The sequence below is a fragment of the Cryptotermes secundus genome, unplaced genomic scaffold, assembly GCF_002891405.2.
Source record: "Cryptotermes secundus unplaced genomic scaffold, Csec_1.0 scaffold289, whole genome shotgun sequence".
NCBI lineage: Eukaryota > Metazoa > Arthropoda > Insecta > Blattodea > Kalotermitidae > Cryptotermes > Cryptotermes secundus.
Window position 1 is genome coordinate 145,428 of NW_019722431.1, and position 12,117 is coordinate 157,544.

General features: G+C 40.9%; 1 protein-coding gene and 1 long non-coding RNA gene across 3 annotated transcripts in view; one reads left to right on the forward strand and one right to left on the reverse strand.

Moving 5' to 3' along the window:
• LOC111861349 (vacuolar protein sorting-associated protein 51 homolog) overlaps positions 1-5,442 on the forward strand; it is a 21,375-nt gene extending 15,933 nt beyond the window's left edge. The window contains exons 13-15 of the mRNA XM_033750289.1: positions 483-660; positions 4,415-4,527; positions 4,830-5,442. Coding sequence (XP_033606180.1) covers positions 483-660; positions 4,415-4,527; positions 4,830-4,938 — 400 coding nt within the window. The 3' untranslated portion in view covers positions 4,939-5,442. The remainder of the gene's footprint in view (positions 1-482; positions 661-4,414; positions 4,528-4,829) is intronic.
• Positions 1,858-12,117, reverse strand: part of LOC111861350 — a 19,332-nt gene continuing 9,072 nt past the window's right edge. For both annotated transcript variants that reach the window (XR_002842224.2, XR_002842223.2), the window contains exon 3: positions 1,858-2,117. This is a non-coding gene — a long non-coding RNA (uncharacterized LOC111861350). The remainder of the gene's footprint in view (positions 2,118-12,117) is intronic.

The following is a 12,117-nucleotide window of genomic DNA, read 5'->3' on the forward strand; positions in this document are numbered from 1 at the left end:
AATTTTAACCGAAGGTTTGCACATGAGACGGGTGTCTGCAAAATTTGTTCCTCGCTTGCTCGGAGATGACCAAAGAGAAAACCGCGTGAATGTTTGCCACGACTTGAAGAGTGAAGTGCAGTTTTCCCTAACAGAAAGCAAAATTTCACGCACACTCTTTGTTCCTTCTGGTCGGCCATCTCACTAATCGCCAAATGGTTGAAACAGGAACGCACACAACAGAGCACCACAGACAAACCACTTAACTCAGACTGACGCCAGCTCACTAACAGTCGCGGGAGACCCCCAGCTAACACCACCTACCATCACAACTCGTAACTACAAAGCATGCGCGCGCAACAGGTCGTTTCCGGTTATTTTTGGGTCCCCCCTCGTATGTAGTCAAAACTGTAGTGGAAGTCCATGATCAGGAAGGATTCGTTTTGTATATATGTGAGTGATGCACTGTGTGTGTTTTCTCTTCCATGTTGGTGCGAATGAAGTGCCAATGTGTCTCGACATATGTATCGTTCCAACTGGTCATCGTATGCACCCAGCCAACTGGACTCCAGCTTAGTGACAAATATTCAGAAGCTCTTCTCAGAGCGTATCGAGATTTTCTCATCAGTTGAGTTCTCTAAAGTGTCCATCCTCACCGGTATCATCAAGATCAGTCTCAAGGTACTTGCAATTACTCCGTAGGCAGAGTAGCTCGGGTGGTATAGTGAATGGCTAGGAACAGCATGATTGGGTTTTGGTTCTTGGCAGCAGCAGGGATTTTTCTCTTTTCCAGCTTATGAAGAACATTGAGAACAGACTAATTAGTTAGTTAGTTATTGGAGAGGGTGGGTTTCCCCATGCACTTAGACCTATATTGGTCCATTGTGCTTCCCTCTATGATTTCTACCATTCTCTATATCCTACTGGTACTGGTGCTTACCATCAGTCCCTCCCAGCCAGCGAGACCGGCTCTACTAGCTGAGAGGTATCTATAATGCTTCCCCCATCTACCGGAGGTATTAGAGACTGCTGTTGGGCGGGAAACGTCCGTAATTTGGCTCAGTGACCTCCTTTGGAGATATGAGGTTCTTTTACGTGCCGTAAAGCTATGACACGGGACCCACGGCTTAAAGTCCCTCCCGGAGGACTTGTTCCCTGAATTTTTCCGCCCTTAAAAATTCGACGACCTCCGCCGGGTATTTGAACCCGCGTACTACGAGTCATGTGGTGGGAACGTTACCTCTAGACTACGGAGGCCGCTGAGAACAGACTAGCTCAGGTATTTGTACTGAAATGGTGCCTAGTTTGAATACCACCAGAGCACCAACTGTCCTGACAGGTTTGTCATGGTTTTCCTTCATCCACTGAAGCAAATGCCAGGATATCACACAGCTGCTTCTGCCTTCATTTCTTTTTAATTTCAAAAATGCACTCATTCTCACAGCTTTCAGTGTTTCATATGATCCATCCATCCTCATTAAGACCAACTCTTGGTGCCAGCCCAGCCTCTTATCATATGGATCCTGGTACTAAGATTATTACATTAATGGCATTCCATATCAGCTGAAAATGTACTCTGATTTCTGTATCTGCTGTTTAGCAATGGGAACATGTTTACCAAGCTGTTGCCCGGAAATGGTTGCTGTTTACAGAGTCACTAATTAGCAGCAGGTTTATGTGCCACAATATGAACTAACTGTGCTGGCAGAATCCATAGGTCCAACACTGCTAGTAACAAAGCCCACCATTGGACATGATCCTGAGCCAGTTTCATCCACCTGTCACCCCCACAACCCAGTTCCCTAAGACCTGTGTTGCTAATTAATTAACTCTGTGGTAGCAGGTCTTGAAGGTTTAGCACTGCTAATATGAAAGTCCACCATCAGACATGATCCTGAAACAGTTCCATCCATCTCCCATCCTCACAATCTACTTCCCTAAGATCTGTCTTACTAATTAACTAATCCCCTGGTAGCACAACCTGAAGGTTCAACACCGCTGATGCCATGGCCTGCCAATGGAGAGGAGAAGAGGAAGAGAAGACTTCTTGGGCCAGGCTGGGTTCTGTCTCCACTTGACATCCAGTATAACCTGACTGCATCCTTGTCTTACTCACTTTGACCAGAGGCAACATGTTCCTGCAAAACATCAGTAACCACCTACATGACTACATGGTGTTACAACACAGATTATCATCTGGACAATCAGTGCTATGAAAACCTTAACCAAGCAGGATGTTTGGGAAGAGCTTAGTTTGAATTTTGGCCAGAGCTTTGGCTACTGTGATCAAAATGTTTTGGTTGTTTTCCTGAATCCTGATCATCATCTGGACAATCAGTGCTCTGAAGACCTTAACCAAGCAGGCTGTTTGGGAAGTGCTTAGTTTGAATTTTGGCCAGAGCATGGGCTACTGTGATCAAAATGTTTTGGTTGTTTTCCTGAATCCTTCTAGGTAAATGCCAGGACAGTACCTTGTAGGTCACAACTATATCTGTCTGTCTGTCCCTATTGCTCCCACTTGAAGCATAGGGCATCTGTGAAATGCTTAATCTTAAGACAGTCTGTGGAACTCCTTGGACAAGGGATCAGCCTGCCGCAAGGCCGCTACCTATACACAGACACTGAATAAAAGCAGACAGACATCCATGCTTTGATTTGGATTCAAACCCACAATGCCAGCGTTTGAGCAGGCAAAGACATTTTCATGCCTTAGACCACACAGCCACTGTGATCAGCAGGTCACAGCTACTTCCTTGCAAATTCCTTCCAGTTCATCAGTCATCCTACATTTGACACTATAAATTAGTTACTTACTTACTCATGGAGCTGAGCCCTTCTAGAGGAGCCGCCAATTCTGCAGCTACTCAAAAAAATCCCAGCATTTTATGGAACCCGAAGGTCCATTACCATGTTCACAAGAGCCCTCAACAAGTCCCTATCCTGAGCCAGAATAATCCGATTCATCCTATCCTATCTCTCTGACTTTCCCACCAATATCCTAGACGCATTCCTCGTCTCCTCCATTCGTGCTACATGTCCTGCCCACCTCATCTTCCTTGACTTGATCATTCTAATTATACTTGGTGAAGAGTACAAGTTATGAAGCTACTCATATGCAGTTTTCTCCAACCTCCTGTCACTTCATCTCTCTGTGGTAGTCTAAATACTAACAGTGTCATAAGGCCACACCATAGCTCAAGTGGTTAGTTGCTGGTTTCCAACCACGGTGGCCTGGGTTTGATCCTGGGTCTGGTCAAGTGGGATTTGTGGTGGACAAAGTGGCACTGGGGCAGGTTTTCACTGAGTACTTCAGTTTCCCCTGCCAATCTTCATTCCACCAAATTCTCCATCATCATAATCACCTGGTGCAGGCTACAATAGGCTAATCAGTGGCTGCCGTGCCGAGTGGACCCAGTTGGACTCCACCCCCCACTAAGCTAAACAGTGTCATAAAATAACTGACAAAAGGAAAAACTCCTCAAAATGTAGACGTGTGTTTATTCAAGGTTTATAAATGTAGCAAAACTGCAACAAACATTTTCTTGACATTATAGGGGCAGCAATCTTGATATGAAATATATATGTAACAAGAAAAATGGGTTCCTGAGAGTATCATGAGTGTTTGTGGCATACCCTGGATACAAACGTTAACTTGTGTTTGATGTACATGCTGTGTATTCAGGTACTATATGTAATAACTGCATTATGTCAAGGCTTCTTGCCTCTATTGGACCAGCTGTGCCAGATGTTTTAATTGTGTAGGTAAATACAAGTAGCTATGGGAGGCTTTGTCCCTCCTACTCAATTCTCCTGATGAAGTACAGTCCAGTTAGAATTTTGAGCGCCAAGCAGCCATCTGTGAAGGAAGCACTGCTGACACATAATAGTTCACAAATGTCTACCCTTTGTTGTACCATTGTAAGAACTTCCAGCTGAATGTAAATGCATAAGGATTGAGTGACTGCCATAAATCCTGACAGGCTATTGTAGTTCTCTCAGTTCTCAAGTGCATGCTGTGAGAGGACCTCCACACTGCATGTTAGTTGAGTGGTCCCTGGTTCAAATCTTGGGCCAGAAATAGGCTGTCCTGACTGAGGATTATTTTGTGGTTTTCCAGTCTTTAGAGCATGATGCCAAAATAATTCCTTAAATTAGGTTATGAGTGTGTCCTTCAAGTTCAATCTTCATGAACCATGCTCTACAAACTGAGCAGCTGAAAGCATCATTAAGTATGTAATAAACATCAGGAGGACTTTCAGGTAGGCTATCATTGCCTTCTTCCAAGTCCTGTCCTATTCGTGAGCCATCTCATTCAGTGCCATGTAATCTGGATTTGGACTAGCAATTTAAATCTTAAAAACAGATACTGTTCTTTCTGGGGAGATTGTTATTGGATGATGGGGGCTACATAATGTTATTGTGCTTGCTTCTGCAGACTTTTCTTGAGTGTGTGCGATTGCGTACATTCAGCCGGTATGGACTGCAACAGATTCAAGTCGACACCCATTATTTGCAGCTGTATCTATGGAGATTTGTTGCTGATGAAAAGTAAGTAAGTTTATAAGTAAGTTGAAAGTAACTTCAAACAAGAATATGATATTTCATGAGTTTCCTCAGATCCTCTAATTGAATTACATTTCCATTCCTCATTCAGTATTCACAGTCATCGTACTGTTCTGATACAGAAGAAAATCCAATTTGCATAACAAATTTGTATGTAGAGATTTGTAATACCCAATTGAAAGAAAATCTGGCCAGTAGTGTCAGAGTCATGTCAGAAGAGTAATCAGTAAATTGCCTGTTTTTACACTGGACTCTGTATACTCGTATATGTGTTGGTGTGCTTCTAGTCTGGTTCACTTTCTATTGGATGAAATCCTTGGCAGTGCTGTACATCGATGTCTGGACCCAGTACTGATGGAACCCAGTGTTGTTGAGATCATATGCGAGCGAGGTTGAGAATTTTGCTGCATCAGAGTCAAGACTGGATCATGTATACTCTTAAAAACCTTTCATATCTTCTGTTGGAAGAAGGCATTTGGCATTGTAATGTTATCATACAGGTCCTTTGTAAGAAGCTTCCTTTATCCTTAGGTTTCATTCATAAACCATCCAGTGATATTCCCAGAATTTTACATGATATACTTTGTTCCCATGTTGCATATCTTGAAAGTTTTCTGGCTTAATTCTGACAATTGTATTTCACTATATCTCTGCACTCTGAGCTTTTGCATGTAGTTCTTATGTTTTCAGAGGATGACATCACTATGGCTTTCTGTATGCAGTGACAGTGTGTATTGTATGTTAGGGAACATAAACTGAAATTTCAGCACTACTAAAGGAATAATGTCATATTCAGACATATGGAACCTGTGTAATTTGTATGAAACAATTGTAAGTGTATTGTTTATTTTTAATATATGACATTTACTTTGAAGAGAAATAAACAAGGATGAGAAGTAATCCATTGTGCTTATTTGAAATTAAATCAGTCCTTGTGGGATATAACACTGTTTGGTTCCTCCGAAACATCAATTGCTGTCAACAGACCACATGGCTTCATATCTGAGAAGATAGAACTCTTCATACCCACTGCTGTGAGAACATCAAGTCCATCCATATTTTAAGTTAAGTCTATCCTAATTTCAGCTTTCATTATTTCCCGCATTCATAATGACAGATTTTATTTCCTTATGTTTCATAATAGAAGGGTCCTACTATGATGCAATGTTGCATACTTCCTACGGAATAGCCCTGATGACAATGAGCACTGCTGCTTCCTGTTAAGGAAGGTGTCTGTACTCTGATGTGACCGAGGGGAAAGAGGACAAATAATTTTCAAAACTTTCATGACGTAACAAACCCGAGGAGCAAAGTTCTTCTTCAGGAGCTGGTAGTCATTTGGATAATAAAGAAATTCCTTAATTTTTATGGAACCCAGATGTTCACAAGAGCCCCCTGAGTCAGACGATTCAGTCCATACTTTGACACCCTGTTTTCCAATAGCTATTTTAATATACTTGAACTTACATCTAGATAACAAACACAGTCAAGTGGGTAGTATTGCTGTTTTGTATTTTGGAAGCCCCAGATTCAAATATTGTTTCAGAGACCTGCTATTCTCATTGGTTTTTATGTTGTATTCCTCTGTCCCTGCAAGCAAGTGCTGGGATAGTACCTCAGTTGGGTTACAGTTGCTTCCTTCCAAATCCTTTCCAATGTAGTGTTCATTATCCTATCATTTGACACTATAATCTGAGGTATGGGTACTTTCCTTAAATAAACTATAAACATATCTACATCTTACTGAAATTAAAATAGAAATTAATCCTTTTTAAAACTATAATTTTCTTAATTTTTAATAATTGTTTGCACCCTTGCCCCCCCCTATTATAAATGTTGCATGGCATATTGCACCTGCCAGCATGTAGTGAGTGATATCTTGTCTGTTCCATAAAGCTTTGTTTGTGACGTGGGGCTGAGGGGAGGGGTAGAGTAACACCTGTGGATACAAGAGGATAGCAAATTAGTGTGTGAAAGGAAGGGAGCTAGTAGGGGGGTAGAAGAGGGGACTGGTATGAAAAAATGCAGGTGTCTTTCCATTCCCTGTCAAGTAAATAGATAGAACTGTGCCACATTTCATCACAGGTCTCCTTACAGGTAAGTTTTAAATTTAATTAATTATTTTGTAAAAAATTTACTTTCTATCTGCCAGTGGCTAATGCTGCATGATATTTAGCATACAGTGACAAATGTTTTATTGATATAAGTATATAGAGTGTGGTAACATCACAAGTAAGAATAAACAAACATTGATGATAGCAGTGAGTGTACATACTCCACAGGCAAAGTCCTTGAGAAACTGATAGTCATTATAATAGTCAGGAAATTTCTTCTTATAGAACCTGAAGTTTCAGTACTGTTTCCACAAAAGCCTGCCATTGACCCTATCCTGAGCCAGTTTGATCCAGTTCACAACTTGACACCCTGTTTCCATAGACTACATCTTAATGCTATTTCCCATCTATACTTAGGTCTCTCAGGTGTCTCTTCACTTCAACATTTCCAATTCAAAATTTGTATGCACCTCTAAGTAGACTGTTGGCAAATGCTTAAATAGCAATTTAACCTTACAAACCCTGAAGCTCCTCTAAATAATATTTAATAGTTCAGTTTCCACCTCACAGAAAACATAGGTATCTATTACAAAGACCAATCAGTTAATGCTGTTTCTTTGAGAGTAGTCTTATTCCCACTGTTTTTATTATTTTGGGCTGAGGGTATCAGCCGGAGCGTCTTCAGGCGGGGATTTATTTGCTCTTTTATACGTTATTGGCCTATCTTCCCATGTTGATAGGGATTTTTTGTGGTTTTAGTTCTTTACCTTCTGTTAGTTTTTTCATTTTGGCTGGAGCAGAGGTCTTTAGTGGTTTTTTGTATTTTTGTATGATTTTTGCCTTTTTAGTTAGGATGCCCATGTTTTTAGTTCATTTGTGGCTGCCTAGGGCTCATGTGGAGGCTCCTGTGTCTGGTTCGATGATTTTGGCTGGGGTTTTGCTTAAGTTAGGAGGGTATGGTCTGTTACACGTTTTTCCTATTTTGGTGAAGTTTTTTAGTTTTGGGTTGGTCTGGGTTTCTGTGAGATTCTGTGAGATTGCATGCTGTCAGAGTCATATGAAACGCGTAAATAACATGTGGCCCAAACACTGAGCTTTTCAGTGTTAAACCAGGTTGTATATACATATATATTTTCCACTGTGCTCTCAAGGGCCAAAACAGACTACAATTCCCTTCTCCAACATCTCTCTCAGTCCATCACTCTACAGTAGGGTGCCAACAGGGTGGCAAGAGCAAACCAAGCATCTGCATTTCACCTGGGTTTTTGGACAAAAATCAAAATTAAAAAAAAAGAAGGAAATGTACCCAGTATTAATGCCAAAAATTATTATTCTATCCTGAATTCTCTGTGGCAATCAGTAAGAGTATTCCTAAACTGCCTTAAATGTATAAGCATATTTTCTGCCATTTCCCCCACCCTTGAAAAAATCCTGGTTGTGTTCCTTATTGAGAACTGTCCAATCATAAGATTTTGCATAACACAGCCTCATTAATTAACTAACGATAAATATAATTAAAGCTGATCAATGAACCAGGGCAGAGAAAAATGTAGCAAGTTGTTATATATAAGTTAATTAGTGCCAGCAGGCTAGTATCTGTTAGTTATGCTGTTTCCATGAAAACAAAATGCAAAACTGTTTTCACTTAGTTATGGTATGACCAGAAGATGTCAGCAATAAATGACAGTTTTTTGATTGATATAACAGCTCATCAACTGATACTCTTTTCCTGTTGAATTTCCAACAGGCATTCTACTAATAAGAAGGAACAGGAAAAATGTCAGGAGATGAAAATGCAGACATTGAGAAAGCTGTGAGTTATTTATAAGCAGCATGTTATTGGAAAGGGTCATGTAGTGAGTTGCGGTTGGGAGGGATAAAGGTTCAAACCAGACACTACCACAAGAAAGAAACAAAGGAATTAACCTCCCCCCACATTTTAAAATGTTTATTGAATATATCAATAAAAGTTCATTTAATTTCTTTAATTTTTATATCAAGAAAATATATTCAGACTTTGGCAATCAGTTTGGAACTGAAATTCCAGGAAATTCAGAGGCCATGTGTACAGAAATTATACATGAACTCCCTAATAAAATGTGACCCTTTGAAGCCTTCAATCATTCAACTGTGTGAGACATTCACTACCGATGCTGGACATGGAGGTTCATTAACATCACAAAGTCGCCAATGAACCATTTCCTGAACCATTTAATTCCAGTTATAACTTTGTAACCTATTTTCCTAACATCAATTTTAATGTTATCCTATTATCTTTCAATTAAACTTTCTATCCAAATATTTATAACAGCCGAGAGTTAGTATAGTGACTGGCTATGGGCTGGATGATCAAGAGGTCGGAGTTCGAGTCCCAGTAGGATTCTGGGCTCTGGGGCCCACGCAGCCTCCTATCCAACAGGTACAGAAGGCTCTTTCCCCAAGGGTAAAGCGGCCGGGCCGTGAAGCTGAACAATTACCTCCAACTAGTGCTGAGGTCAATAAAACATGGATTTATACATCCACTCCCCAATATGCCTTCATGGCATAGTGCTTAATCAGTTAAGCATAGGGACAACTTTACCCTTTCTTACCGTTATTCAAATTTGTGTAAGTACTTAAAGAGTCGCATATATGTATTTGAAGAATTTTCTTACTCATATAAACACGTTAGGAAATGTAAATACAGAGTTACTATTTTGGAGTGTTCGTTCCCTTTTGTTTAATAATTTCAAAGTCTGTAGGACTGGCAGACAAAGTGTATTGAACATACATGTGTGTTCCGTTTTTCTCTATACTTCTTCAAGCATTTTTTGATAATAGTGTGTGAGTTTCATTCAAAACTCTCGCAGAAGCGCATGTACGCCTTAATGTAAATTGTCCGTTATTGTTGTTTAATTTTAACCAAATTGAAATGTGTACAAACATTACGTAGTAGTAAAATTTCTCAATATAAAATTTCACGAGAACTCAATCAGCATTTTTCGAGTTGCCACATGGGAAAAGACGGACAGACAAGGTGAAACTAATAAGGGTATTTTTGCACCTTTTCACTGTAAACGCTTCAAACTCCTAATGTTTCAGATACAGTGTCCGAAATATCAGATTTTCTCGACCGAAAAGACTTCATTTTGCGATTCTATGATGCTATTTTGCGACGCTTAAACTCTAGCGCGACGCCATGAAAACTTAGGGTTCCATGGAAGTAAAGGTCTACGCACGCTGTATCGCGTTAGTTGATTGGTCAACTTTACGCCCCGACCGCGCTAACCCGTTGAAAATGTCCATGGCACCATGAAAACTGTGTGGAAAGCAGCTTCAGGTCGAAATAAATGAGCATCAAACATGACATGAGGCCGTTCTAGTTGTTTACGTCATCGTAGTTTGCGCTTTTAAATGCACAATTTTACGATAAACCTCTCACGAAATGCCCATACGATGTACTCAGAGGATGACGTTCCTGCCTCAGTGTGTTCGAAAATTAAACTTCCTCCAACTTCTTGGTTGACATTGCGTGTAATATCTATAATAAAAATATTTAAACTGTCTCTTCCGAATATTTCCGCGAAGATAACATATCCACGGAAGTGAACCTTTTCCTTTAAAAAGAACAAAACCAAGGAGAGAGATTTAATTAAAATTCTTAACTACTGCCTAAGTTTGATATCGCCATCCTTAAAATAAACACCAGGGCAGCTCGCCGGCACTCCATGGAGCACCAGGGCGCCATCCTGCCTCCACTATAATTCCGCAGTCGATATAGCGACTGTCTATGGGCTGGACGACCTAGAGATCGGAGTTCGAGCTCCGGTAGGGTAAAGAATTTTTTCTTCTCCACGTCGCCCAAACCGGTTCTGGGGTCCACCCACCCTCCTATCGAATGGGTACCAGGGGATCTGTCCCCGGGGTTAAAACGGCCGGGGTGTGAAGCTGATTACTTACCTTCAACTAGTGTTGAGTTCAAGAATACGTGGATCTATGCATCCACTCCCCCATATGCCTTCATGGAGTAGTGCTTAATTATTCAAATACAGAAACAACTTTCTTGATCTGGATAGGAGACTGGGTGTGCCCCAAAGGTGGTCTGGACACAGTGACGAAAAGAAGAGTCCCTGCCTGTGCCCACAATGGGACCCCAAAAGCTCGGCATATGTTTTGATTTGAATTGTCGTCAATCGTTCAGATCAGAAGAATAGCCAGTTTGGGGGAAATTGTCTTATGAGCGAGGTAGAGGGCTGGGGAGCAAAAGGCTGCAGGATTCCAAGTCTGCAATTTGAAGAGTTCAATTGTGGCCAAGCGCGGGAGTGTACAGTCTCCACACATCCATATGCTGCTAAGCTCCATGTTCTCCAATTAAGCCCACTTAAAGCACTCCTATTCACATATTCACTTCTAGCCTTACGTCACTTCCGGTTCAGTTACTCCAAACGACCGTTGGCTGCCGTTTAGCCCTAGTTATCATAACCTCTGAAACCAAACACTGCAAGTTTCACTTGTGTTTTCTTTTCCTTATCCTAGCCTTGTACCCCACTCCGAATTTCAAAATTTTTCGGAAATACTGAGTTTTTGGACTTCGCCCATCGTCGCGTATAAGATCCAGTTTCTGAAACGTCGTGTTTCCTAGAATGCCGGATAATGGACAAAGTCCAAAAACCCAGTAATCCCGATTGTTATACACCGTCGTCAAAACCCTTCAGAATCTACTTCAAAACTTTACATTCACACAAAGAGGTGTTCAGACTGAAAGAGTTTGAGAACTTCGAATATTCTTGACCTCATGAGTGAAGAGGCAATGACGCTCGTTTCTTTGAATGCAGTTCAGCAAAAGATCCATAAGACGAAATAAAAAGAAATTAAATGGTTTTCATTTATATATATATATATTTTCAAGTCCCGATGAGGTCATTGGATTTTTTTTTCAATTTACCTAATCCTTCCAGCCTCACTATGGCCCTGGGGTCGACTCAGCCTCTAATAGTTCTGAGTACCAGGTTTATTCTTGGAATATTCTTGGGTGTAAAGGGCAGCTGGCGCGTAGGGCTGACAATCTTACCGCCATCTATGAGCCGATTGTCTCTAAAATGTGAGAGCCTCAACATCTCAAAACCCTATGAGCCTTCATAGCATAGTGCCTCAACCAACTACGCTTTAATTAAATAATTTTCCTGGGGAGTAAAGCGCCGCCGGCGCGTAAGGCTGACAACCTTACCGCCACCTTTGAGCCGATTGTCTAAATCAAGGGTCTCCAAACTACGGCCCGCGAAAGAATTGCGCAGAAATGCGCCAATTGAACTAATTTTCCAATGAGTACTGGTAAAAAAATACTTGTTCATAGATTTCAAATTCATTAATTAAGATTGTGTTTAAAATATATTGATATTCCTATTCCATATTATGTTAATATTAATATTATTCACAATTTTACTAATTCTGGACCGTATACTGCGCGGTATTTCTTCGTACTTGTTCGGCCTCGATCGGCAGTGTCACTTCGTGGCAATGGAGGTAGAGCGAGCAGAATTTT